Genomic DNA, 27399 nt, shown 5'->3' with positions numbered 1-27399 from the left:
TGCTGCTGAGCCTTTAGTGTTATTTGCATTCCCCGTGCTATTTCTAATGTAAACCAAGGAACTTTGTTTCCTCTGTCATGTTAGGATGTACTCCGCGCAATGAGTTGCTATTACAATCAGCACAAGTTTAGTTATTAACATTTGTTTTAAATAAAATGAAGTTGCACTGACAAAAACAGATCATAATGTAGCAAATGCTATAGAAGTTGAAAGATCTGCAGTCCACAAGCAACAGCATGAAATCTGAAACCATAAATACGTGAATCCCACAAAACAACTTATAAGTCAAACCTGTTCTACCAAACTTTTAATTATTTATAAATGCATACGAACACCTCAGCGTACTTTATGTATCTCAGATTGGATTTCTGGAAAACAATGCAATTTTAAGCATTTTAGTTAATATATAACATTTTACCAATATTCAAGTGAGATTGTGAAAAATTAATTTCCAAGACCAATCCACATGATAAAACAATATACTTGCGGCTCAGAAGCCGAGCTCCAACCTGTTAACGACTCATTTGCTGAAGAGCATACGAAATGGGGCCTGTACTCAATACCCACAGAAAGATCCTCCATCAGAGTTACACAGTGCTGTGCATGACACAGAAATAGGCCTTTCAGCCCATCTTATCCATGTCAACCCAAAGTAGACATATTGTGCTAGTCTCATTTGCCTTCAATTGACCAACCTGATCCTACTGTATTTCAACACCCTCTGACGACAAAGGTTCACAGTGAAACCCTGGAAAATGAAAATGGAACAATTCCCTCATCTCAGGAGCTACATCAGTTCAATTCAGTTTAGTTTATTGCCACGTCAGCAGAAAGACAATACATGATTACAATCGAGCCATTTACAGTATATAGATACATGATAAAGGGAATAATGTTTAGTGCAAGGTAAAGCCAGCAAAGTCCGATCAAAGAAAGTCCGAGGGTCAGTTAAATTCAGTTTATTGTCATTGAATTGAATTGAATTGAATACCTTTATTGTCATTCAGACCTTACGATCTGAACGAAATTTCGTGCCTGCAGTCATACATACAATCATACAATAATAAACAACAATAAACACAAATTAACACCACCACAGTGTATCCTCCAAGCATCTCCTCACTGTGGTGGAGGCAAAAATCTTAGGGTTACTGTCTCTTCCCTCCTTCATGTGTACCAGTGTACAATGAAAAGCTTTTGTTGCGTGCTAACCAGTCAGCAGAAAGACAATACATGATTACAATCGATCCATTTACAATGTATAGATACATGATTAAGGGAATAATGTTTAGTGCAAGGTAAAGCCACAATGTTCGATCAAGGAAAGTCTGAGGCTCACCAAACAGGTAGATAGTAATAAAAATAATAATAATAAACTTTATTTCGGACTCAAAGTCCAGACAAGGGACAACATTACATAAAAATACATTGCATATAAAAACATCATAAAATACAAATAAAATCTTAGTATATCACTTATAAAAGCATCATAAATTATCTATCTTCTATCTATATATAAAACTGTGTGGCTTCCGGCTGGCTGTGTGTGTTTCTGCCTGACTTGTGGCTGCCAGCCTTTGATTCGTTGCTACGCCAACACCCGACCCAGAAATGCCCTGATTTTTTCCATTTCGGTAGAGATTACACTTATCATTCCAAGTATCCACTCCTCATTAAATTTTGTCGTGTTTATGTACACTTTTTAAATCAAATCCTTCTCCTCCCCCCCCCCAATCACTCATTTTGTCGCCTCCTGATGGCCAGCGACCATAACGGCTGCTGGCGCCCGCATCTCGCCTCAAAGACGCCATATCAAAACAGCCGCCTTGCTGATTCCTGAGCCTCTTGACTTGCAGGACCACGTCTCCCGTGGGGGCTACGGGTAAGGAACGGCTGCGTTGGGGGAGCAGACCCAACGGGTCTGCACTTGGTCTAGTATATTTATAAAAAAAGCACAATACACAAATTAAAATCCAGAATAAAAAATAATGATCAATGGTCTCCAACGAGACAGTGATACCAGAGTCTCCACAACTGGGATTCGTAGCGTGTAGTGCTAAACCTTATTTTTGACAAGGCCACAATAATCACATTTTTAGAGTCATTTATCCTGCAGATGAGTTTATACATATGATTTCTTCGGATAGCTTCTAAAGTACTGAGTCCTGCAGCCACAAACATGTTACTAGCACTGCACCATCTAGGTTTCCTTAGCAGTGTTCTCATTGCATCATTATAGGCCACCTTTAGTCTCTGCAAACTTGGCTTTCCGTAGTTCGACCATTGATGAGTCAAGCTTCTTGTTCCATAGAATAGCCACACCCCCTGGTATCCCACCACTGACTATTCCCATGCCAAGGTCAGTTGTAGACTCCCCAGCCCCATGAAAATTGTCATTGAGATAATTGAATTTGTCCAAGTGTTGCTTCACTAAGAATGTCTCTTGCATACATTGTATGTCACAGTTCTCCAGAAGGTTGTCAACAACTGAGCGGCGAGCTTTATCCCCTGCGCTCTGGCCCAAACGCAGGCTGCGACAGTTGTACGACAGAACCCGAATGGTCATTTAGGGAGACCAGTGAGTGCCCCTAGCACCAGCAGGCACACTAGTAGTTCACCACAGATAGTATTTCAACACTGCTCTCTGGTTGTGGTAGGATGATTCAGTTCCCTGATAACAGCTGGGAAGAAACTGCCCCTGAATCTGGAGGTGTGCGTTTTCACACTTCTGTACCTCTTGCCTGATGGGAGAAGGGAGAAGAGGGAGTGGCCAAGATGCGACACGTCCTTGATTATGCTGCTGGCCTTGCCGAGGCAGCGTGAGGTGTAAATAGAGACAATAGAAGGGAGGTTGGTTTGTGTCATGGCCTGGGCTGCTTCCACAATTTGCTGCAATTTCTTGCGTTCTTGGATGGACCAGCTCCCAAACCAAGCTGTGATGCATCCTGATAAAATGCATCTCAAGTGGAGGCAGGTATTAACTACCAGGTAGGGCTATGATTGTTCAAAGTGAAACATTCTGGATAGTATTAAGAACCTCAAGGGCATGCATTGGGAGCTTGAGGAAGCCTTGTGTGAGTGATGGAAGAGGCACGCGACCTCATCAAACTAACCACATGCCCTCCTTGTGAGACGCTTCCTGCCCATCTGAGGAGGAGTCTGGAGTTGCCACACTGACCTCATTAACAACATAAACCCATAAAATCAGAAGCCATTTGTGACCCCAAGGAGTTAAAGGAGAAATAGTTAATCTGCAAGTCGAGCCAGCGGTAAAGAAGGCAAACGCAATGCTAGCATTTATCTCAAGAGGGCTAGAATACAAAAACAGGGATGTAATGCTGAGGCTCTATAAAGCGCTGGTCAGGCCGCATTTGGAGTATTGTGAGCAATTTTGTGCACCATATCCGAGGTTGGATGTGCTGGCCCTGGAGAGGGCCCAGAGGAGGTTTACAAGAATGATCCCAGGAATGAGTGGGTTTACATATGATGAGCGTTTGATGGCACTGGGCTGGAATTTAGAAGAATGAGGGGGGACCTCATTGAAATGTACTGCATAGTGAAAGGCTTGGATAGAGTGGATGTGGAGAGGATGTTTCCACTTGTGGGAGAGTCTAGGACTAGAGGTCATAGCCTCAGAATTAAAGGATGTTCCTTTAGAAAGGAAATGACAAGGAATTTATTTAGTCAAGAGGGTGGTGAATCTGTCGAATTCTTTGCCACAGAAGGCTGTGGAGGCCAAGTCAATGGATATTTTGAAAGCAGAGATAGATTGATTCTTGATTAGTACGGCTGTCAGGGGTTTAGAAGAATGAGTTTAGAAGAATCAGGGGGGACCTCATTGCAACATGCAGAATAGTGAAAGACAGAGTGGATGTGGAGAGGATGTTTCCACTAGTGGGAGAGTTTCAGACTAGAGGTCATAGCCTCAGAATTAAAGAACGTTCCTTTAGGAAGGAAATGAGAAGGAATTTCTTTAGTCGGAGAGTGGTGACACTATGGAATTCATTGCCACAGAAGGCTGTGCTGACCAAGTCAATGGATATTTTTAAGACTGAGATTGACAGATTCTTGATTAAGGTGCCAGGGGTTATGGGGAGAAGGCAGGAGAATGGGGTTAGGAGGAGAGATAGATCAGCCACGATTGCATGGCGGAGTAGACTAGATAGGCCGAAATGGCTCCAAAGAATATAATACTGTATAGTCAACTGCTGACATCGCCAAAGATAAATGCATAACCATATCCTTGCGATAATTACAAACAATGGTTCCCAAAGAACAAGTGAATAGAAGCACTAAAGTCCTTAATCAAACTTCAAAATGGTGTAAACAAAAATTGAAGATTATTAGATATCTTCACAATCTTCTTTCTAAACAAATCTACAGTACGTACGTGATTGTTTATATTAGTGGCTCTATTTTTTCCTAAATATTCATTTATTTGCACTTTGAAATACCAAACAATTATGACTGCCACGGCAATGAAAGGTCTTCTTCACCTCAATTCATTTGTAGCACCAACCCATCTGGTTTAGGTCACGAGTTTGAACCTTAAACCAAGAGTGAGCTTCTAAACTAAAATGATGCACTAATCAACAACTAACAGAGTTCTGCACAGCTAAAAATCAAAGAGTCATAGAGTTAATGCAACACGGATAAAAGCCTCCTGCCCCACTTCATGCCGATTAACTTGCCTGCCTCAGCTAGTCCCATTTGCCTAGGTTGGGCCCATATCCCTCAAAACCTTTTTTTTTAAATCCATGAATCTGCCCAAAATCCTTTTTAGTTTAGCTTAGTTTAGAGATACAGCGCGGAAACATGCCCTTTGGCCCACCGAGTCTGCGCCGACCCGCCATCCCCATACACTGACGCTATCCTACACACTGGGGACCATTTACAATCTTCACCAAAGCCAATTAACCTGCAACCCTATACATCTTTGGAGTGTGGGAGGAAACCGGAGCATCCAGGGAAAACCCACACGGTCAGGGTGGGAACATACAAACTCTATACAGTCACGCACCCAAGGTCAGGATCGAACATGGTCTCTGGCCCTGCACCACTGTAATGTATTATTATAGTAATAATAATAATAATAATAATAATGTTTCATGGTATTCATTAACGACTGGATACATATATGGATTGACTGAAAGATACACCATGCAAACATACCCTTTGGCCCGTAACTGTTGAATACACGCTGACCGTCGATCACCCATTCACAGCAGTTCCACGTTATCCTACTTTCACATCAACTCTCTACACATCAGCAACAATTTCCAGAAGTCAATTAACCTACTCTATCTACAGCAACTCTACCACTGCGCCACCGTGAATAATGTAATTGAACCTTTAACACCTCCTTTGGTTGCACGTTCCACATACCCACTACCCTCTGCATGAAAAGGTCCCTTGAAACTTTTTTCCACTCAACTTAAATCAATGCCCTTTAGTTGTACATTCCCCTTGCACTGAGAAAAAGATTGTGGCTATTCATCGTATCAGGCGAATAAATGTTGGTCTTTGAATGAGACATTAAATAGAAGGGGCCTTAGTCCCACTAAAGTGAACACTAAAGATCCCAAAGTACACATGTCATAAGTGATAGGAGTAGAATTAGGCCATTCAGCCCATCACGTCTACTCCACCATTCAATCATGGCTGATCTATCTCTCCCCCCCTAACCCCATTCTCCTGCCTTCTCCCCAAAATCTTTGACACCTGTACTAATCAAAAATCTATCTCTCTGCCTTAAAAATATCCACTGACTTGGCCTCTACAGCCTTCTGTGGCAAAGAATTTCACAAATTAGTCACCCTCTGATTAAATAAATTTAGACAATAGACAATAGGTGCAGGAGTAGGCCATTTGGCCCTTCGAGCCAGCACCGGCATTCAATGTGATCATGGCTGATCATCCCTAATCAGTACCCCGTTCCTGCCTTCTCCCCATATCCTCTGATTATTTTTAAGAGCCCTATCTAGCTCTCTCTTGAAAGCATCCAGAAAACCTGCCTCCACCGCCCTCCGAGGCAGAGAATTCCACAGACTCACCACTCTCTGTGAGAAAAAGTGTTTCCTCTTCTCCGTTCTAAATGGCTTACCCCTCATTCTTAAACTGTGGCCCCTGGTTCTGGACTCCCCCAACATTGGGAACATGTTTCCTGCCTCTAGTGTGTCCAAGCCCTTAACAATCTTTATATGTTTCAATGAGGTCCCCCCTCATTCTTCTAAACTCCAGTGAGTACAGGCCCAGTGCTGACAAATGCTCATCATAGGTTAACCTACTCATTCCCGAGTTCATTCTTGTAAACCTCCTCTGGACCCTCTGCAGAGCCAGCACATCGTTCCTCAGATATGGTGCCCAAAATTGCTCACAATAAATAAATAAATACAGGAAGGGTTACATTCCTGAAGCTCAACTTGCAGATCCGTTTAAAGGCTTGGTAATCACAAGATGTTTATCAATTTTTCCCCCCCATTCAAATGGCATGTAAAAATCTTTAAATCCTGATGATGTTTGCATTTGGAGGCTCCAAACCAGAACATGAACCTTGGGCTTTTTCTGTATTAATAGCTCCCAGGGGCGGAAAACCCGGGGGGGCCAGGGGGGACACGTCCCCTCCATGTTTTGAGAGGTGGGGGACATCCCCCCCCCCCCGCCCAAGTTTTTGTAATCCGGATTTTATAATCCGGTGATCGAGGGCGCCGATTGGAGGAGAGAGACGTCGGTCAGCAGGCAATGGGGGCGGGACATGATTCAGCGCGATGATTGGAGGAGGGAGGAGTGGGGGGGGGGGACTGAGGATAGAGCGCGGTGATTGGAGGAGGGAGGAGTGGGGGGGGGGGCCTGAGGATAGAGTGCGGTGATTGGAGGAGGGAGAAAGTGGGGGGGGGGACTGAGGATAGAGCGCGGTGATTGGAGGAGGGAGGAGTGGGGGGGGGGGACTGAGGATAGAGCGCGGTGATTGGAGGAGGGAGGAGTGGGGGGGGGGGACTGAGGATAGGGCGCGGTGATTGGAGGAGGGAGGAGTGGGGGGGGGGGGGGGGTTGGACTGAGGATAGAGCGCGATGATTGGAGCAAAGATCTTATAGTGGAGCTCCGCACAGACCTGCGCTTCATCCGCAGCCAGGATCGATCCCGGCGGGGTCTCTAGCGCTGTCCTGCCCCCTCCCGAGTACCACCCCCCCACCCCCCCCCCGCGGGTGGCCAGTGAGGTTGGCAGCAAAGATCATCCGCAATAGGATCTAGGATCTCTGGTCGGGAATCAGACGGGCCAGCGCAGAGAAACAGCGCTAAACCAAACTAACTCTGCCTGTCCCGCCAGGGGAGCTTACAACCCTTCCTGGACTTGCGGGAAATATGGCCAGCGTGGAGAAGCAGCGCTGGTGTCCCGTCAGTCCAGACAGGGCAGTGTTGAGCTGGATTGAGCCTCCGAAGCCTCGCGCGTGCGCGTGCGCGTGCGTGTGCGTGTGCGTGTGTGTGTGTGTGTGCGTGTGCGTGTGTGAGTGTGAGTGTGTGTGTGAGTGTGCGCATGCGCGCGTGGCCGCCAAAAAATTGTGTCCTGTCCCCTCCATGTTTTGATAGCGAGTTCCGTTCTTGATAGCTCCAGTCAATTTCACTATTGTGTGTAGGAAGGAACTGCAGATGCTGGTTCACATCAAAGATAGACATAAAATGCTGGAGTAACTCAGCTGGGTCAGGCCGCATCTCTGGAGAAAAGGAATAGGTGACGTTTCGGTTCGAGACCCTTCTTCAGACTCAAAAGTGGTCTGTAGGTGGTTGAGCTGTGAACCACTTAAAGGTATTTTTTTTTTAAACTTATTTTTCAGGATGTGGATGCCACTGACAAAACTGTCACTTATTGCTCATCTCTAGTTGCCATCTTCACGAGCCGCTGCAGATTTTCCAGTGGAAGCATTCCCAACATTTTTCTTTTCTGGAGAATTCCAGAAGTGACGAAGGAATGGCAACTGTATTTGCAAGTGAGGGTGGTATGTCATTTAGAAATAAACACACAGGGAGCACTGCTCCCATGCACGTGCTGCCCTTGCCCTTATTGATCAACTGTTTTATTGCCACGTCCCAAAATGGAACAATTAAATTATTACTTGCAGCAGCACAACAGATATGTAAACATAGCACTCTGTAAACACCATAATAAACAACAAAAAATAAGTTCAGTATATTAAAAAATATAATAATAGTGCAATGTGGAATGTGTGGAATTCTCTGCCTCAGAAGGCTATGGAGGCCGATTCTCTGGATGCTTTCAAGAGAGAGTTAGATAGAGCTCTTAAAGATAGAGGAGTCAAGGGATATGGGGAGAAGGCAGGATCGGGGTACTGATTGTGGATGATCATCCATGATCACATTGAATGGCGGTGCCCCCAAGTCTATGTAGTTCAGAGCTTAGTTGGAGGTTGTTGTATTTAATAGCCTGATGATTGTTGGCAGAGGATAAGGGACTGGGATGTCACATGTGATAATTCATTCATAGTAACAGTAACAGCTGAACAGTGTTCAGATGGTCCATGCTGAATGAACTGATGGTGGGAAATGAAACTGGTAGGGCTGTGATTCCATGTCAACCATACAAAGCTACTATGCACTGGTTCTTTGAATGTTATTGGAACTGCACTTACCCAGCCCCGTTGGAGAGTCTCCAATCATACTCCTCACCTTGTGCCTTGCACACGATGCAGGGCTTTGTAGTTCCAGAGGTTGAGTCATACACCACAATATTCATGTGGCTGATTCATCTGAGTTTCAGTCAATGGTCATCCCTAGATTATCGATGGTGGGGGGGGGATTGATGGAACATCACGAATGAGTTCCAGAGCTAGGTAGTCCTGGCGAGTCATAACCTGGACATTTATTAGCAGGATTTTGATGAGAAAATGCCAGATGACCACAATAATGTTTAATGTTTTATGTGTCATTCCTAACTGTCAATGTATGTCATGTTGTCACTTGCGGGCGGAGCACCAAGGCAAATTCCTTGTATGTGAATACTTGATCAATAAACTTATTCATTCATATATTTGCTTTATTATAGACTTTAGAGATACAGCACAGAAACAGACCCTTCGATCCACTGAGTCCGCACTGACCAGCAATCACCCCGTACACTAGCACTATCCTACACACTGGGGACAATTTACAATTTTGACCGAAGCCAATTAACCTACAAACCTGCGCGTCTTTGGAGCATGGGAGGAAATGGTGAAAATCCACACGGTCACAGGGAGAACGTACAAACTCCATACAAACAGCACTCGTAGCCAAGATCAACCCCGGATCTCTGGAGCTGCAAGGCAGCAACTCTACCGCTGCACCCATGTGCCACCCAAACATCCATGAGACTTTCTCTTACTTTGCTGATGGCTGAGAGAAGACAGTTTTCATTCCGCACAAACTCTAGCATCACGTGTACATTCAATGTTAAATCTCCCTGCACAGTTACTGCATGCCCTGACCTCCCATCTGGGGATTTTTAAGTCCGTTCACACAGGTCAGCAGTTGAATTTTACCAGAGGAATATCCTGGCAAACAGCAAGCCACAATATGCAAGATATTAATAAAAATATGATTTGTGAATTTCTACTTACCATCAGCTTGGTTTGCACTTGGAAACTCAGCAGAAAAACCAGTTGAGGTGGTCAGATGATCCGATTTAGATGTTTCCAAATAACCATGTTCATTCCCATTTCCTGAGGTTTCGAGGGAAGGGTTGGTCTGAAGCTGTTTGCATGTTGTGAGCAATGCTTTGGATCGCAGCAAGGAGTTCTTATTATCACCACTTTCACGGGGGGTCTAAATGAAAATGCAATTTTCAATAAGTAAATCATTTAAAATAATTGACACCAACTTATATTCAGAAAAAAGACACAAGGTGCTGGAGTAACTCAGCAGGTCGGGCAGCATATCTGGAGAACATGGATAGGCGACGTTTCAGGTTGGGACCTTTCTTCAGACTCCAACCCGAAACGTTGCCTATCCACATTCTCCAGAGATGCTGCCTGGCCCGCTGAGTTACTCCAGCACTTTGTGTCCTTTTTTTAAATTTGTAAACCAGCATCTCCAGTTCTTTGTGTCAACGTCTAACCTGTATTCAGAACCTGGTTCTTTATAGATATCAAATGTTGCTAAATGATCAAATATGCAAAAGTAGGAAAAACTTTAAAAACAAATTGAGAAACACAGGTAAAAGGCACAAAGGTACCGTAGCACACTATTATTATTAGACAAAACAGAAAAAATATTCATAGTCAGAGATACAGAACAGAAACAGGTCCATCAGATCAGTGAGTCCACTCCAACCATCAATCACCCATTTACACTAATTCTGTACTGATCTCAATAACCTGGTATTCAAATGATTAGTTGGGAAGCCTCAACAATTTGTTAAAGGCAAATTATGTTTGGCCATCTTCAATGAGATAACAGTGGAGGTACCTGTATATGATAGTCGTGTACTTGACACCCTGGTACATTATGTAACATCATTTGAGTCACTTATGGATCCAGTTTTGAAATTATATTTTTGTTCACAACTCTGGCACCATTTACACCTCACGCTGCCTCGGCAAGGCCAGCAGCATAATCAAGGAAGAGTCGCACCCTGGCCACTCCCTCCTCTCCCATCGGGCAAAACCACACACCTCCAGATTCAGGGACAGTTTCTTTCCAGATGTCATCCAGCAACCGAATCATCCTACCACAATGAGTGTGCAGTCCTGAACTATCTAACTCATTGGTCATCCTCGGACTATCTTTGATCGGGCTTTACCTTGCACTAAACGTTATTCCCTAATCATGTATCTGTACACTGCAAATGGCTCAATTGTAATCATGTATTGCCTTTCCACTGACTGGTTAGCACGCAACAAAAGCTTTTCACTGTACCTCGGTACATGTGACAATAAACTAAACTGAAATTGGCTTTCCCTCTACCATAGTTAACAGGGGTCTCAAATACTCTTAGCTGTCATTGAATCTCTTTTTGTGACAAAACTGTCACAGACTTTCCATTTGTTCTCTCCACCCATCCCTCTTCTCTGCAATCTGAAAGATGCTGGTTGATGAAAAAAAGACACAAAGTGCTGGATTAACTCAGCGGGTCAGGCCACAAGTCTGGAACACAAGTCTGCCTGACCTGCTGAGTTACTCCAACACCAATAATACAGATACTATAATACAGTCTGAAGAAGGGTCTCAACCCAAAACGTCACCCATTCCTTCTCTCCAGAGATGCTGCCTGTCCCGCTGAGTTACTCCAGCATTTTGTATCCACCAATAACACAGGCAGTATGCATCATGGCAGCCTCTTGTGGTCACAGATTCAGTCATTATAACATATTCTTAACTTGCCAAACAATTGATGAAAGTAAAAATTACACACACATATAGACGTTGATATTGGGAGGTTGCATGGAGTTCATCCACACACCCTGCAACTACATCCAAACTGTGTTTTTATATAAATTCCACATACTTCACAAAACTAAGAATGCTCAGAAAAGGATAACCCACGCCAAAAAGTAATATTTATGGGCAGTAAATACATTCATCCATCGAATACTCTTAATATATTTTGTTAAAAATATGAGACTTTTCCAATTGGTTGGAAATGTTTCCAAGAAAATGTGTTTATTTTCATGTTCATAAGTGATAGGAGCAAATTAGACCATTCGGCACATCAAGTCTATTCTGCCATTCAATCATGGATGATCTATCTTTCCCTCTCCTGCCTTCTCCCCCTAACACCAGTACTAATCAAGAATCTATCTATCTCTGCCTTAAAAACATCAATTTACTTGGTCTCATTAGCCACAGCCTTCTGTGGAAACCCGGAAGTCTAAATTAACCCCTTAATGGTGTGTTCCGTTTCTCGATCCCAATTAATGTCTACAGATGTTTATTTCAGTGCCTACCTCGTTCCTCTGCAGGAGTCTGCTCCCCGGTGGGACGAATTTGAACCGTTTTGCGGCGTTGCCGCTGAGTTGGCTCGGAGCTGCAGACCTTCGCATCTTAATAAATTGTCACTTTTGGCGCAAGAAGAAGAAACATACAAATGAATGCGTGTGCAAGTCGACGAGGAACGAGTTAAACTTATCACGATATCGGCTCGCTCGTTCTCGTACTGCAGGTGACCGAGCGGGCGATAACTTTGTTGATGTTCATGCCTGATGGTTTTGAGCTTCCCGCCTTCCCAAAAGACTTAGCACGGACAAGAAACTCTACACACAGCGCATGTACGCGTCCCCAATGTCATATCCACGTCGACTTTGTTCAAAGTGGCGCAGTCGTAATTGTAACATTTGCTCTGCAGTATGCCACCCAGATTTAGAGACACCGCTCGGCCAGGGACAGTTGGACTTCAGCCAAACTCAAGGGAATTGCTGTTCATGACCACTTGGAGGAGTGGGATTATTTGGAGAGATTTTAAGCAGTGCAAGTTAAGGAGAAATCGTGGCTTCGAGTCAATTCAGGATGGAGAGCGACTAACAAATTCGGGCATCTAGTTCTAAGATTTTGCTGAACAAGTGGAGATTGGGCGTTGTGACGCAGGATCTTCGGCCTGAAACGTTAACAGTTTCTCCTTCCACGGATGCTGAAGGTTTTCCACATGTTATATATGTTTTATGTTAGTGATGGGAAAGAGAGGTGGTGGAACTGGGAAGGAAAGACTGGATGGCAGAGAGACTGGTCGCATTAAGGTAATATAATCAAACTATGTAGATAATATATTATGTATTATACTACCCTGATACAAGACGTTGGCACTTGGAGTATTAAGTGAAGAAGGGTCCCGACCCGAAACGTCACTTATCTATGTTCTCCAGGGATGCTGCCTGACCCGCTGAGTTAATCCAGGAATTTGAGGAGCAATTATTTTTCACACAGAGGGTGATGGGTATATGGATCGAGCTGCCAGGGGGGAGGGGAGAAGAGAAACTACAGATGCTGGAATCATGAGCAAAATACAAAGTCCTGGATGGCTCAGTGGCTGGCCTGCTGAGATATTCCAGCACTGGGTGTTTGGCTCCAGGGGCAAGTTGAGGCAGGTGCAATAACAACATTAAAATAAAACATTTTGGACAGGTACATGGATATGAAAAGTATAGAGAGATATCGGTTAAACATGTACAGGAGGGACAAGCTTATATGAAGCATCTGGGTCGCATGGATGTTGGGCTAAAGGCTCTGTTTTCATGCTGTATGATTCTGCCAGTCTTTTCCCCGGGATAGGGGAGTCTAAAACTAGAGGCCATAGTTAGAAGGGAAAGATTTAAAAGAAGCCTATAGGCAACCTTTTTGCACAGAGGCAGATGTATACATGGAATGAGCTGCCATAGAGGTGGGTACGGTTACAGATTTAAAATACACTAAGATATGTACATGGATAGGAAAGGCTTGGAGATTGTGTCCCAGGTGCAGGCACGGTGGCGCAGCGGTAGAGTTGCTGCCTTACAGCGCCAGGAACCCAGGTTTGATCCTGACTACGGGTGCTGTCTGTACGGAGTTTGTCGTTCTCCCCGTGACTTGCTTGGGTTTTCTCCGGGAGCTCTGGTTTCCTCCCACACTCCATCGACGTACAGGTTTGTGGGTTCATTGGCTTGGTAAAATGTCCCTTGTGCATAGGATAGTGTTGGGGTGCATAGGATAGTGTTGGGGTGCAGGGATTGCTGGTCAGCACAGACTCAGTGGGCCAAAGGGCCTGTTTCCATGCTCTATCTCTAAACTAAACTGAGTGGGAATAGCTTGGAGAACCAACTTGGTCGGCATGAACAAGCTAGGCTGCAAGGCTTGTTTTCATTCTGTGTAGCTCTGCGAATCTATCTACTTTCTTCTGTGTTTAAGAAGGAACTGCAGATGCTGGAAAATCGAAGGTAGACAAAAGTGCTAGAGAAACGTTGCCTATTTCCTTCGCTCCATAGATGCTGCTGCACCCGCTGAGTTTCTCCAGCACTTTTGTCTACTTTCTTCCATGGTCAGGCCACATTTGAATCTAATCTACCAAGTCATTATGAATCCCACATGCAAAACCTTTGTGGCCCTATTGTTACTAATTTATAGGTTTCCTTCATTGTACCTTTTTTGTACAAACGCCATCACAAAGCACTTACAATTCCGGCTTTTTGTACAACCTCACCTGGTGGTAGAGGCTATAATCACAGTAACTAAAATTGCTCTCCACAAACATATTTTTGATTTCTTTAAAATGTCATCTCTTTAAGCATTTAATCGCCTTTACTCGATTCTCCTTTCAACCTCAGCATCCAATTTCCTTACAGATATTGTCAGTGCCCTCAGACACAGAAAACTGGAGTAACTCAGCAGGACAGGCAGCATCTCTGGAGAGAAGGAATGGGTGATGCTTTGGGTTGAGACCCTTCTTCAGACTGGTTAGGGATAAGGGAAACGAGAGATATGGACGGTGATGTGGAGAGATAAAGAACAACGAATGAAAGATAGGCAAAACACTATAATAAAGGACACAGGCCATTGTAAGCTGTTTGTAGGGTGAAAATGAGAAGCTGGTGCGACGGGTGGGGGAGGGATAGAGAGCGAATTTGTGGAATTCCCTGCCACAGAGGGCAGTGGAGGCCAAGTCACTGGATGGATTTAAGAGAGAGTTAGATAGAGCTCTAGGGGCTAGTGGAATCAAGGGATATGGGGAGAAGGCAGGCATGGGTTATTGACTGGGGACGATCAGCCATGATCACAATGAATGGCGGTGCTGGCTCGAAGGGCCGAGTGGCCTCCTCCTGCACCTATTTTCTATGTATCTATGAATGCTGGGGCTACCTGAAGTGAGATAAATCAATATTCGTACCAATGGGCTGTAAGCTATCCAAGCAAAATATAAGATGCGGTTCTTCCAATTTGAAAGATTATTTCAAAGATCCAACCTTCTTAAAAGTGATTTTGGTCCACAGTGATCTTACTTTTGGTAACTTAAAATCTCCCAAGGTAGCAACGTTAAGATTCAACTTAAAACTGATAATTATAGGGTAGTGCAATTACAATCATGTTTCTCGGTCCTGACCCGAAACGTCATCTAACCGTGTCTTCCAGAGATGTTTCCTGACCTGCTGAGTTACTCCAGTACTTTTGTGTTTCTTTGTAATAAAGTATCTCAAAGTGTGCAGCTTGAGAAAGTGGGGAGAGACACAAACTGCTGGAGTAACTCAGCAGGGCATGCAGCATGGGAGATGAGGGAGTGATGTGAGCAAGTCGGGGGTGAGGAGTGGGCGAGAGATATGAGGAGGTTGAAGGGGGAAGTCATGTGTGTGCGCTCACAATGGTGGAGGCAGGAGTAAGAGGGATTAGGTGGGGAGTGATGTGAGGAAGTAGAGGTGTAGGGGTTGAAGGAGTGGGGGAGTGATGTGAGTGGGTTGGAGGGGGATGAAATGTGTATGCACTGGGTTGAAGGCAGGGTTAAGAGAGGGAGAAAAGTAGGGAATGAGGGAGTGATGTGAGGAAGTAGGGGGTGGGGGTTTGAGGAGGTGGGGCGTGATGTGAGGAGGATGGAGGGGGAAATGTATGCACACTGGGTTGAAGGCAGGGATAAGAAAGAGGCGGTAGGTGGGGAGTGATGTGAGCATGGAGAAATATGGAGGGAGAGGTAAGAAAGGTATAGAAGTTGGGATGTAATGTTAAAATTGTACAAGGCATTGATGAGGCCAATTCTGGAGTATGGTGTACAATTTTGGTCGCCTAATTATGGGAAGGATGTCAACAAAATAGAGAGAGTACAGAGGAGATTTACTAGAATGTTGCCTGGGTTTCAGCAACTAAGCTACAGAGAAAGGTTGAACAAGTTAGGTCTTTATTCTTTGGAGCGCAGAAGGTTAAGGGGAGATTTGATAGAGGTCTTTAAAATGATGAGAGGGATAGACAGAGTTGACGTGGATAAGCTTTTCCCATTGAGAGTAGGGAAGATTCAAACAAGAGGACATGACTTGAGAATTAAGGGACAGAAGTTTAGGGGTAACATGAGGGGGAACTTCTTTACTCAGAGAGTGGTAGCTGTGTGGAATGAGCTTCCAGTGGAAGTGGTGGAGGCAGGTTCGATTTTATCATTTAAAAATAAATTGGATAGGTATATGGACGGGAAAGGAATGGAGGGTTATTGTCTGAGTGTAGGTAGATGGGACTAGGGGAGAATAAGTGTTCGGCACGGACTAGAAGGGCCGAGTTGACCTGTTTCCGTGCTGTAATTGTTATATGGTTAACGGTGGGAGAGGGATATCACTTGAAGTTGGAGACGCCAATGTTCATCCTATTGAAAGTGCTGGAGTAACTCAGCGGGTCAGGCAGCATCTGTGGAGAGAAGGAATGGGCGACGTTTCGGGTCCAGACCCTTCTTTAGACCCACCACACACACCACCGGTAACAGAACCCGAGGGAGGGGAGGGCACCGTATTTACTAATTCATACTAAGTCTGAAGAAGGGTCACCTATTCCCTTCGCTCCAGAGATGCTGCCTCACCCGCTGAGTTTCTCCAGCATTTTTGTCTACCTTGCTAATTCATTCATTCATTCATTCATTCATTCATGCATTCATTCATGTTGTCAACTCTTTTTAAAAAAAACAAAAAAACAAGCCTCACGGCCAAATAAATGATAGGTAGACAAAAATGCTGGAGAAACTCAGCGGGTGCAGCAGCACCTATGGAGCGAAGGAAATAGGCAACTGTGTTTTTAAATGTGGAGATTACCTTCGCTACTCATTGCTCCGTTTGGGGGGGGACAAGTGAGAATAAAACACTGCTGACTGGAGGTGGGCAGCGTACCCTCTCCCTCCACCGTCGCCGCCGGCGTCTCCCGGCGACTGGCGAGGGAAGGCCCGGGGACCGGTTACCCTGGGCAACGGACGCCGTAAAGTGCAGGTGGTGAGGGGGAGTTTGCGACACTTTACAGCAAATATACTAGAGGAGCGCCTGTATAATCTTTGCTTTACAGCAGCAACAGCGGGTGGTCACTAGGGGAGTGGGATCAGCAGCAGCGGGGCCGGTGAGAGGTAATACCACCGTATCGTTGTATACACGATGCCAATGCATTCCTAACACTCAGATATCAATTTAACGTGGTGACATTGAAAGCCTGAGAGTGTAACGAGCAGATATAACCAGTGAGTCTGAAGAAGGGTCTCGACCCGAAACGTCGCCCATTCCTTAGTAAGTAAGTAAGTAAGTTTTATTTATATAGCACGTTTTAAGTCAACTCGCATTGACACCAAAGTGCTTTACTTAAAATAGATAATAAGTTTCCATACCATAGAAAAAGGTTTAAAAATAAATAAATAAAGAAAATAGACACAACACAACACAAACGTCCCCCCCACAGCAGAATCAAAAATTTCCACTGTGGGCAAAGGCACCAGAAAGTTAATTCCTTCTCTCCAGAGACGCTGCTTGTCCCACTGAGTTACTGCTGGAGTCTATCAATAGGCAATAGGTGCAGGAGTAGGCCATTCAGCCCTTTGAGCCAGCACCGCCATTCTATGTGATCATGGCTGATCATCCCCAATCAGTACCCCGTTCCTGCCTTCTCCCCATATCTCCCTGACTCCGCTATTTTTAAGAGCCCTATCTAGCTCTCTCTTGAAAGCATCCAGAGAAGCTGCCTCCACCGCCCTCTGAGGCAGGGAATTCCACAGACTCACAACTCTCTGTGAGAAAAAGTGTTTCCTCGTCTCCGTTCTAAATGGCTTTCCCCTTATTCTTAAACTGTGGCCCCTGGTTCTGGACTCCCCCAACATCGGGAACATGTTTCCTGCCTCTAGCGTGTCCAAGCCCTTAACAATCTTTTATGTTTCAATGCGATCTCCTCTCATCCTTCTAAACTCCAGAGTGTACAAGCCCAGCTGCTCCATTCTCTCAGCATATGACAGTCCCGCCATCCCAGGAATTAACCTTGTAAACCTACGCACCACTCCCTCAATAGCAAGAATGTCCTTCCTCAAATTAGGGGACCAAAAACTGCACACAATACTCCAGGTGTGGTCTCACTAGGGCTCTGTACAACTGCTCTTTGTTCCTATATTTGATTCCTCTTGTTATAAAGGCCAACATGCCTTTCGCTTTCTTCACTATCTTCGGTGTAAACCAGCATCTGCAGCTCATTTTGTCCACTCCACTGCGAAATCTCCTCGAGGTGTGCCTACTTTGAAGACAAACACAAAGTGCTGGAGTAACTCAGTGGGACGGGCAGCATCTCTGGAGGGACGGAATGGGTGACGTTTCGGGTCGAGACCCTTCTTCAGACATTTGTGTCTGTCTTCGATTTAAACCAGCATCTGCAGTTTCTTCCTACACATTTCTCCTACTTTGTTCTCCTCTTCTCCCCAATGGGAGTTCTGCAACACCCTCTCTCACTGTTCCCCCTCTGTGATTCCTCCTGCTCTCTTGCATATCCTTCATTCATTTGTTCTATATCACCGTCTATATCACTCGTTTCTCTGACTCAGTGGATGCCAAGTCATGGGTATTTTTGAGGGAGAGACAAATTCTTGAGCATAGACACAAAAAGCTGGAATAACTCAACGGGTCAGGTAGCATCTCTGGGGGAAAAAAGGAATTAGTGATATTTTGGATCGAGACCTTTCTTCAGTCTTGATTAGAAACATAGAAAATAGGTGCAGGAGGAGGCCATTCGGCCCTTCGAGCCAGCACTTACATAATTGCATATCATCTCTCATGCGTTGTGTACACAAATGGAGGATTCATTGCTGCCGGGAAATTTGGGAGTAACTTACATTTCTGGTATTGGCAAAATTGTTTTTTTTTAATTTGGCAATTAATTAATGCAGTTAAAAATCTATACTTCAACATACTGAATTAGGTTGTCACAAATGTCTAATGTAGGTATGCGTGTGATTTCTGCTCTCTGTCAAATATCATTCCACCTATTTCCTTGGCAGGTCAATAAACTACCTTGAATACCAAGAGCTTTGATTTTATTTAATGATCTCTCAAGAAGGGCTTAATCAAATGCTTTGTGGAGTACGTATCGGTTTTCCCGTAATAGCTAGTGAGTATTGCTTGTGCCTGTATCTTAACAGTGGGTAACCACAGGCAACAGAGCTTACTGAAATCATACCAAGCACAATCCTCTACCCTGACATCAGTCTGAAGAAGGGTCTTGACCCGAAACGTCACCCAATCTTTCTCTCCAGAGATGCTGCCTGTCCCGCTGAGTTACTCCAGCATTTTGTGTCAACAATCCTGTACCTTTAGTTTAGTTTTATTGTCACGTGTACCGAGGTACAGTGAAAAGCTTTTGTTGCGTGCTAACCAGTCAGCAAAAAGACAATCGAGCCTTTCACAATGTACAGATGCATAATAAGGGAATAACGTTTAGTGCAAGATAAAGCCAATAAAGTCCGATCAAGGATAGTCTGAGGATCACCAATGAGGTGGATAGCAGTTCAGGACTGCTTTCTAGTTGTGATAGGAAGGTTCAGTTGCCTGAAAGCAGCTGGGAGGAAACTGTCTCTGTATCTGGAGGCGTGCGTTTTCACACTTCTGTACCTTTTGCCCGATGGGAGAGGGAAGAAGAGGGGGTGGCCAGGGTGCGACTCGTCCTTGATTATGCTGCTGGCCTTGCCGAGGCAGCGTGAGATGTAGATGGAGTCAATGGAAGGGAGGTTGGTTTGTGTGATGGTCTGGGCTGCGTCCACAATTTGTGGCAATTACTTGCTGGAGGCCGCCGCAGCAACTGCCTTCCAGGAGGCCACTGAGAACCTGGGCGGTGGAGCCTCGCGGGTCGGAGCCCGATCCTCGTCAGTCGGTGGAGTCTCGTGGGTTGGTGGAGCCTGCGGCCGACTGACTCTGGGTCGACGGAGCCCGCGACTGGGGCCTGGGTCAGCGCTGCGGATGTGATCGTGGAGGAGGTCGGTGTGGCGGTCGATGAGTGTGTCGCCGTTCGAGGATGGGCCACGTGGGAGTCGGAGGACGTGGCGTGGGGGACCGCCATGAGGGAGGGGGTGAGAACAAGGGTGGACCTAGCGCAGGATACTTTATAACTTTGTCAGTGCCGACCCAGCCTTTATGTGGTGACTATTGCAAAACATTAGAATTTCACTGTGACTTATCACGTGACAAAAAAGTATTCAATTCAATTCAATTGTGGTCTTGGATGGAGCTGCTCCCAAACCAAGCTGTGATGCATACCAATAAAATGCTCAATGTTTAGTGTACTTTATTATTCTCACGTGTTACAGAGGCACAGTGATAATCTTTTTGTTGCGTGGTATCCAGTCAGTGAAAAGTCGATACATGATTACAAACAAGCCATTCACAGTGTACAGTAATGCCCCTGTCCCACTTAGGAAACCTGAACGGAAACCTCTGGAGACTTTGCGCCCCACCCAAGGATTCCGTGTGGTTCCCGGAGGTTTTTGTCAGTCTCCCTACCTGCTTCCACTACCTGCAACCTCCGGGAACCGCACGGAAACCTTGGGTTGGGCGCAAAGTCTCCAGAGGTTTCCGTTCAGGTTTCCTAAGTGGGACGGGCATAACAGAATAAAGGGTCTAATGTTTAGTGCATGAAAAAGACCAATAAAGCCAGATTAAAGATAGTTCGAGGGTCTTCATTGAGGTAGATGGGAGGTCAAGACTGCACTCTAGCGAGTGAGAGGATGGTTTAGCTGAGCATAGTTGAGTAAGCAATGCTGCATTTGAAATAAAGAAATCAAAGAGTGGAGCAACTGTAATGTATGATAGCAGATCCTCTTCTGGGACCAGCATGCAAAGAGCCTCCTGGCTTCAGCGCCATCTTGCAGTAACTCTGTGCCTACACACACTTATTTTTAAGGCAGAGATAGTTATGGCCCTGTCTCACGGTGCGAGTCCACCCACGAGTGATCCAGAGTTTAAAACAAATCAAACTCGTGGTAATCACGTAGAATTAACGTAGCTTTAACTCAGTGGGGCAGGCAGCATCTCTGGAGAGAAGGAATGGGTGACGGGATGACGTTTCCAAATTTCTGCTGCGTCTTTGTGTTACTCCAGCACTGTGTGTTCACTTTTTGTCAACCAGCATCTGCCCTTTCTTGTGTATGACATTATTTGTATCCGTGGCAGTTGATTGTCGCTCCCTTCAGTTTCCCAGGGGGTCGGGACGGGACTGGAGTTGGGAGGGAAAGGTGGTGGTGGGGGGGGGGGGGGGGAAGAACAAATATATACAACACCAAAAACGGACAGCAGAGATGTCTTTGCTATACCGCTACAATAATCGGACTATTGGTACGCTACTGTTTCCTCGACTACAGTCATGTGAAACGACTCTTGTACATTTAATATACCGACGATGTCTGGCAGTGAATCTCACTCTCTCAAATCCGTAGAGAGACACGGAAAGTTGGAGTAACTCAGTGTGTCAGACAGCATCTCTGGAGAAATGGACTGGGCGACTGCAATTCAGTACTCCAATTTTTGTTTTATTTTACTAATTCTGGATAATATCGCCCCGTTCGTTGGTCATATGCCTCTACCCAACCCCTGGTGCTTTAAGTGCATTTATTTTTTTCTTTTACCCCCGGGAGGGTAAAAAATCAAATCCAGGAGTTCATCTGGAGCAGTTCTCGGATATAACAGCGAATGAAGAGAAATTGGCGGGTTATTTAGAAATTAATAAATGAGATCGCCATTAGGCAGCATCTTCCCCCCCCGACCCCCTGGAAAACTGGAGCGACAATCAACTGCCACGGATACAAATAATGTCATACACAAGAAAGGGCAGATGCTGGTTGACAAAAAGTGAACACACAGTGCTGGAGTAACACAAAGACGCAGCAGAAATTTGGAAACGTCATCCCGTCACCCATTCCTTCTCTCCAGAGATGCTGCCTGTCCCGCTGAGTTAAAGCGTGCCCACGGTACCGTATTCACTACTGTAAACTCACGGGCTACTACGTTCTTACAACGAGTTTAAAAGTTTAAAATTTTTACTTCAAGAGTAAATTTGACTCGTGGAAATCTTTCATCATGTTGAAAGATTTTCACGAGTTAACAAGTTTCCCGAGTACCTGCAGTTAGCGTTACGAGTTCCGACGTTCCCGCTACGTTAATTCTACGTGATTACCACGAGTTTGACTTGTTTTAAACTCGGGATCACTCGTGGGTGGACTCACACCATGAGACGGAGGTTTTAGATTCTTGATTTGTACGCGTGTCAGGGCTTATGGGGAGAAGGCAGGAGAATGGGTAAAGGAGGGAGATATAGATCAGCCATGATTGAATGGCAGAGTAGACTTGATGGGCCAAATGGCCTAATTCTGCTCCTATCACTTATGACCTCATGACCCGCTAGCAGCAGAAGTCACGAAATTCATTGACCTGGAGTTATTATTATTGTAGATTGTAAGCTAGGGTAACCAACATCATTTTAATTCACTTCCTGCTTTAAACAATAAGATTAAAAAAGTCGGTACAAAATTGTTTTTTTTTCTATGGCTGAGTGGTTTAGAGATACAGCGCGGAAACGGGCCCTTCAGCCGACTGAGTCTGCACCGACCAGCGATCCCCGCGCATTAACACTACCCTACACACACACTTGGGAAAATGTTACATTCATAACAAGCCAATGAATCAACAAACTTGTACGTCTTTGGAGTGTGGGAGGAAACCAAAAATCTCGGAGAAAACCCACTCGGGTCACGGGAAGAACGTACAAACTCCGTATAGACAAGCACCCGTAGTCAGGATCGAACCCAGGTCTTTGGCGCTGTAAGCTGTACCTCTATCGCTGCGCCACCATTTTTTACATTACATAATAATATAGGATAAGTACATGAGAAATATTTTATCGTGTGTAAATCAAACTTGTTATCAATTCAGAGCAAAAAAAAAGATCGTCTTATTCAAAGTTAAAGCAAAGTATTGATTGTTATCTGGTTTTAACTTTAAATCTTGGTCTCCTTTCTGTACTAGAATGGGCTACGATATTGAGCGATTTGTAGGCTATGTGAATGAAGGGCTGTTGTGTTGCATCTGCCGCGATGTGTTGGAGAATCCTTTGCAGGCTCCGTGTGAGCATGCCTACTGCACGTCATGTATACACGGGTGGCTCGTGCAGAACCACAACTGTCCTGAAGATCGGCAGACCCTGGACACGTCCATGCTTCGACCACTGTTCAGGTAACTTTCCAAATATCTCTATCTGAGTCATAGAGTCATACAGCCTAGAAACAGGCCCCTCTACACTAGTCCCACTTGCCTGCATTTGGCCCATATCCATCTAAACCTGTCCTATCCAAATACCTAAGGTACACACAAAATGCCGGAATAGCTCAGCGGGACAGGCAGCATCTCCAGAGAGAAGGAATTCCTTTTCTCCAGAGATGCTGCCTGTCCCGCTGAGTTACTCCAGCATTCTTTGTCTACCTTCGATTTAAACCAGCATCTACAGTTCTTTCCTACACATTCTATCCGTCAAGTGCTGTTTAAAGGTTTTTATCGCAACCATATTCTTCACACTTGAAACCAAAACTCTCCTCACACCTCCTTTAACGTGACTACCCTTTGTTTTAAATCTCTGCCACTTGATTTTTCACCCTCTGATAAGGGAAATTGATGCTTCCTATTTGCACTATCATCGAACATAGAACCATGCAACACTGGAACAGGTCCTTTGGCCCACAGACTCTTAACATCTTTAGAGTCATAGAGCGTGGAAACGGGCTCTTTGAACGTACAGCGTCAAGACGTTGCGCACGCCCGTCGAGGCGGCTGCGGGCCGGCAGGCCGTTGCCGCGTGGAATTTTTGAACACGGTCAGTTTTTCGGAGCCCCTCGCGATGTCGGGATCAGCTCCGCACAACTCCATACGGCTCCGGCGATCGGAGTGGGACCGGCCCCGCGAGGCCGTACGGCTCAAGCGACCACGTTAAGTCGCGCTTGCCGCATGGAGTCGCATGCTCGTGGGACAGGCCCTTAAGTTGCCGCATAGGTTCCTGTTAAATCTTACCCTCCACACCTTAAACCTATGTCTTCTGGTTTTCGATTCTCCCATCCAGAGTACAAGACTCTGTGTATTTACCCTGTCCACCCCCCTTAAGATCTTACACACTTTTCTATAAGATCACCCCTCATCCACCTGCAAGTATATATTTCTGTTACACTTGATTAGAAGTACATTTCTTTAAGTAATTTGGCATATATTTCTTCCAGAGGTGCCACTTGACCCGCTCAGTTACTCCAGCACTTTGCGTCTTTTTTTGTAAATCAGCATCTGCAGTTCCTTGTGTCCACAATTTTCTAGCAGTTTTATATTAATAAATATGCTAAGACAATGTCAACTGAAGGTAAAATATCTTGCCTAAGACTTATTTCAATAGTAAACACATTTTTCTTAAAAACAAATTTTCAGGAGCTGATATTCTGCCGGGGCCCGGTGTTATATTAATATACTTTTATTAAACTTGTGCTTTGAAGCACAAAATAGAATTTGTAAATTTTTAAAAGTAAGTAAATGGCATCACTTCTACATCTGACTTCTGATATTTTGTAACAGTAACTTCTGTAATCTTCATGTGGCAAAATATTTCAAGGCACAATACTGGAACATTAACAAACTATATTTGAGTCTCAGCTATGCAAGGAGATATTAAGACATAATCAAAACAATGTTAAAGGGACATCTTAGAGTCATCTTAGAGTCATACAGCAACGAAACGGGCCCATCTTGCCCATGCCAACCAAGATGCCCCATCTACATGTCCCATCTGCCTGCTTTTAGCCCATATCCCTCTAAACCTTTCCTATCCATGTACCTTTCCAAATGTCTTTTAAATGTTGTTATAGTACCTGCCACAATTACATCTTCTGGCAGTTCATTCCATTTACCCACCACCCAGTTTGTGGGAAAAAAATGCCCCTCGGGTTCCTATTAAATCTTTCCCTTCTCACCTTAAACCCACGTTGAACAATCCTTGTTCGAGACATACCAGGGCCCCATCCCCGACCTCTACCTCTGCTACGTCGATGACTGCATTGGTGCTACCTCCTGCACCCACACACAACTCACTGACTTCATCCATTTCACCACTAACTTCCATCCGGCACTCAAATACACCTGGACCATTTCCGACACTTCCCAACCATTTCTTGACCTCACTATCTCCATCGCAGGTGATAGACTTCTGACCGACATCCTCTATAAACCCACTGACTCCCATGGCTATCTAGACTACACTTCTTCCCACCCTGCTTCCTGTAAGGACTCCATCCCCTACTCCCAATTCCTCCGTCTACGCCGCATCTGCTCCCAGGATGAGGTGTTCCACACCAGGGCATCGGAGATGTCCTCATTCTTCAGGGAACGGGGGTTCCCCTCTTCTACTATAGATGAGGCTCTCACCGGGGTTTCTTCCATACCCCGTAACACTGCTCTCTCTCCCCATCCCCCCCCCCCCCCACTTGGAACAAGGGCAGAGTCCCCCTAGTCCTCACATTCCACCCCACCAGCCGTCACATACAACAAATAATCCTCCGTCAGTTTCGCCACCTCCAACGTGACCCCACCACCAGCCACATCTTCCCACCTCCCCCCTGTCTGCTTTCCGCAAACACCGCTCCCTCCGTAACTCTCTGGTCAATTCATCCCTTCCCACCCGTACCACCCCCTCTCCACGGGCACTTTCCCTTGCAACTGCAAGAAATGCTACACTTGTCGCTTTACCACCCCACTTGACTCCATTCAAGGACCCAAGCAGTCGTTCCAGGTGCGACAGAGGTTCACCTGCACCTCCTCCAACCTCATCTATTGCATCCGCTGCTCTAGATGTCAGCTGATCTACTTCGGTGAGACCAAGCGTAAGCTTGGCGATCGTTTCGCCGAGCACCTCCGCATTAACCAACCTGATCTCCCGGTGGCTCAGCACTTCAACTCCCCATTCCGAATCCAACCTCTCTGTCCCGGGCCTCCTCCATTGTCAGAGTGAGCACCACCATAAATTGGAGGAGCAGCACCTCATATTCCGCTTGGGCAGTTTGCACCCCAGTGGCATGAACATTGACCTCCAATTTCAGGTAGCCCTCACTGTCTCCTCCCCTTCTCAGCTCTTCCTCAGCCCTCTGGCTCCTCCTCTTCCTTTCTTCTTCCCGCAGCCCCCACCCTACATCAGTCTGAAGAAGGGTTTCGGCCCGAAACATTGCCTATTTCCTTCGCTCCATAGATGCTGCCGCACCCGCTGAGTTTCTCCAGCATTTTTGTCTATCCTCTGGTTCTTGATTTCACTGGGCTAAGCTATGGAATTCCATCCAAAGAACACATTACAACAAAATGGCAACTGCAGTTCAAGAAGGTGTCCCTACCATCATCTTAGAGGCAATTAGGGGTGATCAATAAATATTACTGTATCTGAAATGCCTCCCTCTATCACAACTATAAATAGCAAAATGTTTGCAGAACTAAAGGAGTTTAGAGACATTGGAAGATTTTAAAACAAGACCACAAACTTTGAAGAAGGGTCTCGACCCGAAACGTCACCCATTCCTTCTCTCTAGAGATGCTGCCTGTCCCGCTGAGTTACCTTAACATTTGTGTCTATCTTCGGTGCAAACCAGCATCTGCAGTTCCTTCCTACACAAACAAAGTTAATGTTTCAGCCTCAGGAACCTTCATCAGCACTGGAAAAATAAAAAGATAAAAATAAAATGCAGTTCCTTCCTGAACCTGAGAATTTAAAAGTTGAGGTACAGCTTAACTGTTCCATTTTAGTTTAGTTTAGTTTAGAGATACAGCATGGAAACAGGCCCTTCGGCCCACCGGGTCCGCGCCGACCAGCGAGCCCCACACATTAACACTATCCTGCACACATTAGGGACAATTTTTACATTTACCAAGCCGATTAACCGACAAACCTGTACGTCTTTGGAATGTGGGAGGAAACCGAAGATCTCGGAGAAAACCTACGCAGGTCACGGGGAGAACGTACAAACTCCGTACACACAGCACCCATAATCGGGATCATACCCGGGTCTCCAGCGCAGCATTCGCTGTAAGGCAGCAACACTACTGCTGCGCCACCATGACTGTTTTATGTTAGAAAATTAAGTGTATCCCCAGTGAAAATTGCTTTATTTAACATGTTGCATGTCTGACCAAATAGAAAAAGAATAAAGAAGTTAATCTCTCTTTTTTTTATATAACAGATATATGCGAAATGATTTGAATCGTCTTCAGATCTGGTGCAAAAACAGGCAGCATGGCTGTGAAACGACCTGTTCTTTAGAAGCTATTGACAGACATGAAAGAGAGTGTGAATTCAGCCAGGTTCCTTGCTTAAATCCTGGTGAGTGTAAAGCAATAAAAAATGATATTGGACCAGAATTGCCGTTAGGTAGAGTAGTCTTCAATTATGGTTTAAAATTGTGTAGGAAGG

The 27399-nt window shown here is 45.2% G+C and overlaps 2 protein-coding genes across 9 annotated transcripts in view; one reads left to right on the top strand and one right to left on the bottom strand.

The window, feature by feature from the left end:
- rad54b (RAD54 homolog B) overlaps window positions 1–16867 on the bottom strand; it is a 130516-nt gene extending 113649 nt beyond the window's left edge. For 2 of the 3 annotated variants that reach the window (XM_033020101.1, XM_033020099.1), the window contains exons 1-3: window positions 16731–16867; window positions 11937–12047; window positions 9612–9816 (exon numbers count right to left, since the gene is read on the bottom strand). In XM_033020101.1, coding sequence (XP_032875992.1) covers window positions 9612–9816; window positions 11937–12032 — 301 coding nt within the window. In that variant the 5' untranslated portion in view covers window positions 12033–12047; window positions 16731–16867. Of the gene's footprint in view, window positions 1–9611; window positions 9817–11936; window positions 12449–16730 lie in introns of those variants that run through there. The other variant, XM_033020100.1, reaches the window with a different exon arrangement.
- Window positions 12545–27399, top strand: part of LOC116972429 (RING finger protein 151-like) — a 44933-nt gene continuing 30078 nt past the window's right edge. For 2 of the 6 annotated variants that reach the window (XR_004411802.1, XM_033020105.1), the window contains exons 1-3: window positions 12668–12722; window positions 22947–23153; window positions 27170–27309. Coding sequence is in view for 5 of the 6 variants with exons in the window: in XM_033020105.1 (XP_032875996.1) it covers window positions 12697–12722; window positions 22947–23153; window positions 27170–27309 (373 nt within the window). In the remaining variant the exon portion in view is untranslated. Of the gene's footprint in view, window positions 12623–12667; window positions 12723–17009; window positions 17033–18149; window positions 18169–22946; window positions 23154–27169; window positions 27310–27399 lie in introns of those variants that run through there. The other 4 variants (XM_033020108.1, XM_033020106.1, XM_033020109.1 and 1 more) reach the window with 4 other exon arrangements.

This window comes from Amblyraja radiata, chromosome 4 (genome assembly GCF_010909765.2).
Source record: "Amblyraja radiata isolate CabotCenter1 chromosome 4, sAmbRad1.1.pri, whole genome shotgun sequence".
NCBI lineage: Eukaryota > Metazoa > Chordata > Chondrichthyes > Rajiformes > Rajidae > Amblyraja > Amblyraja radiata.
This window is presented reverse-complemented; position numbering and strand designations above follow the sequence as displayed.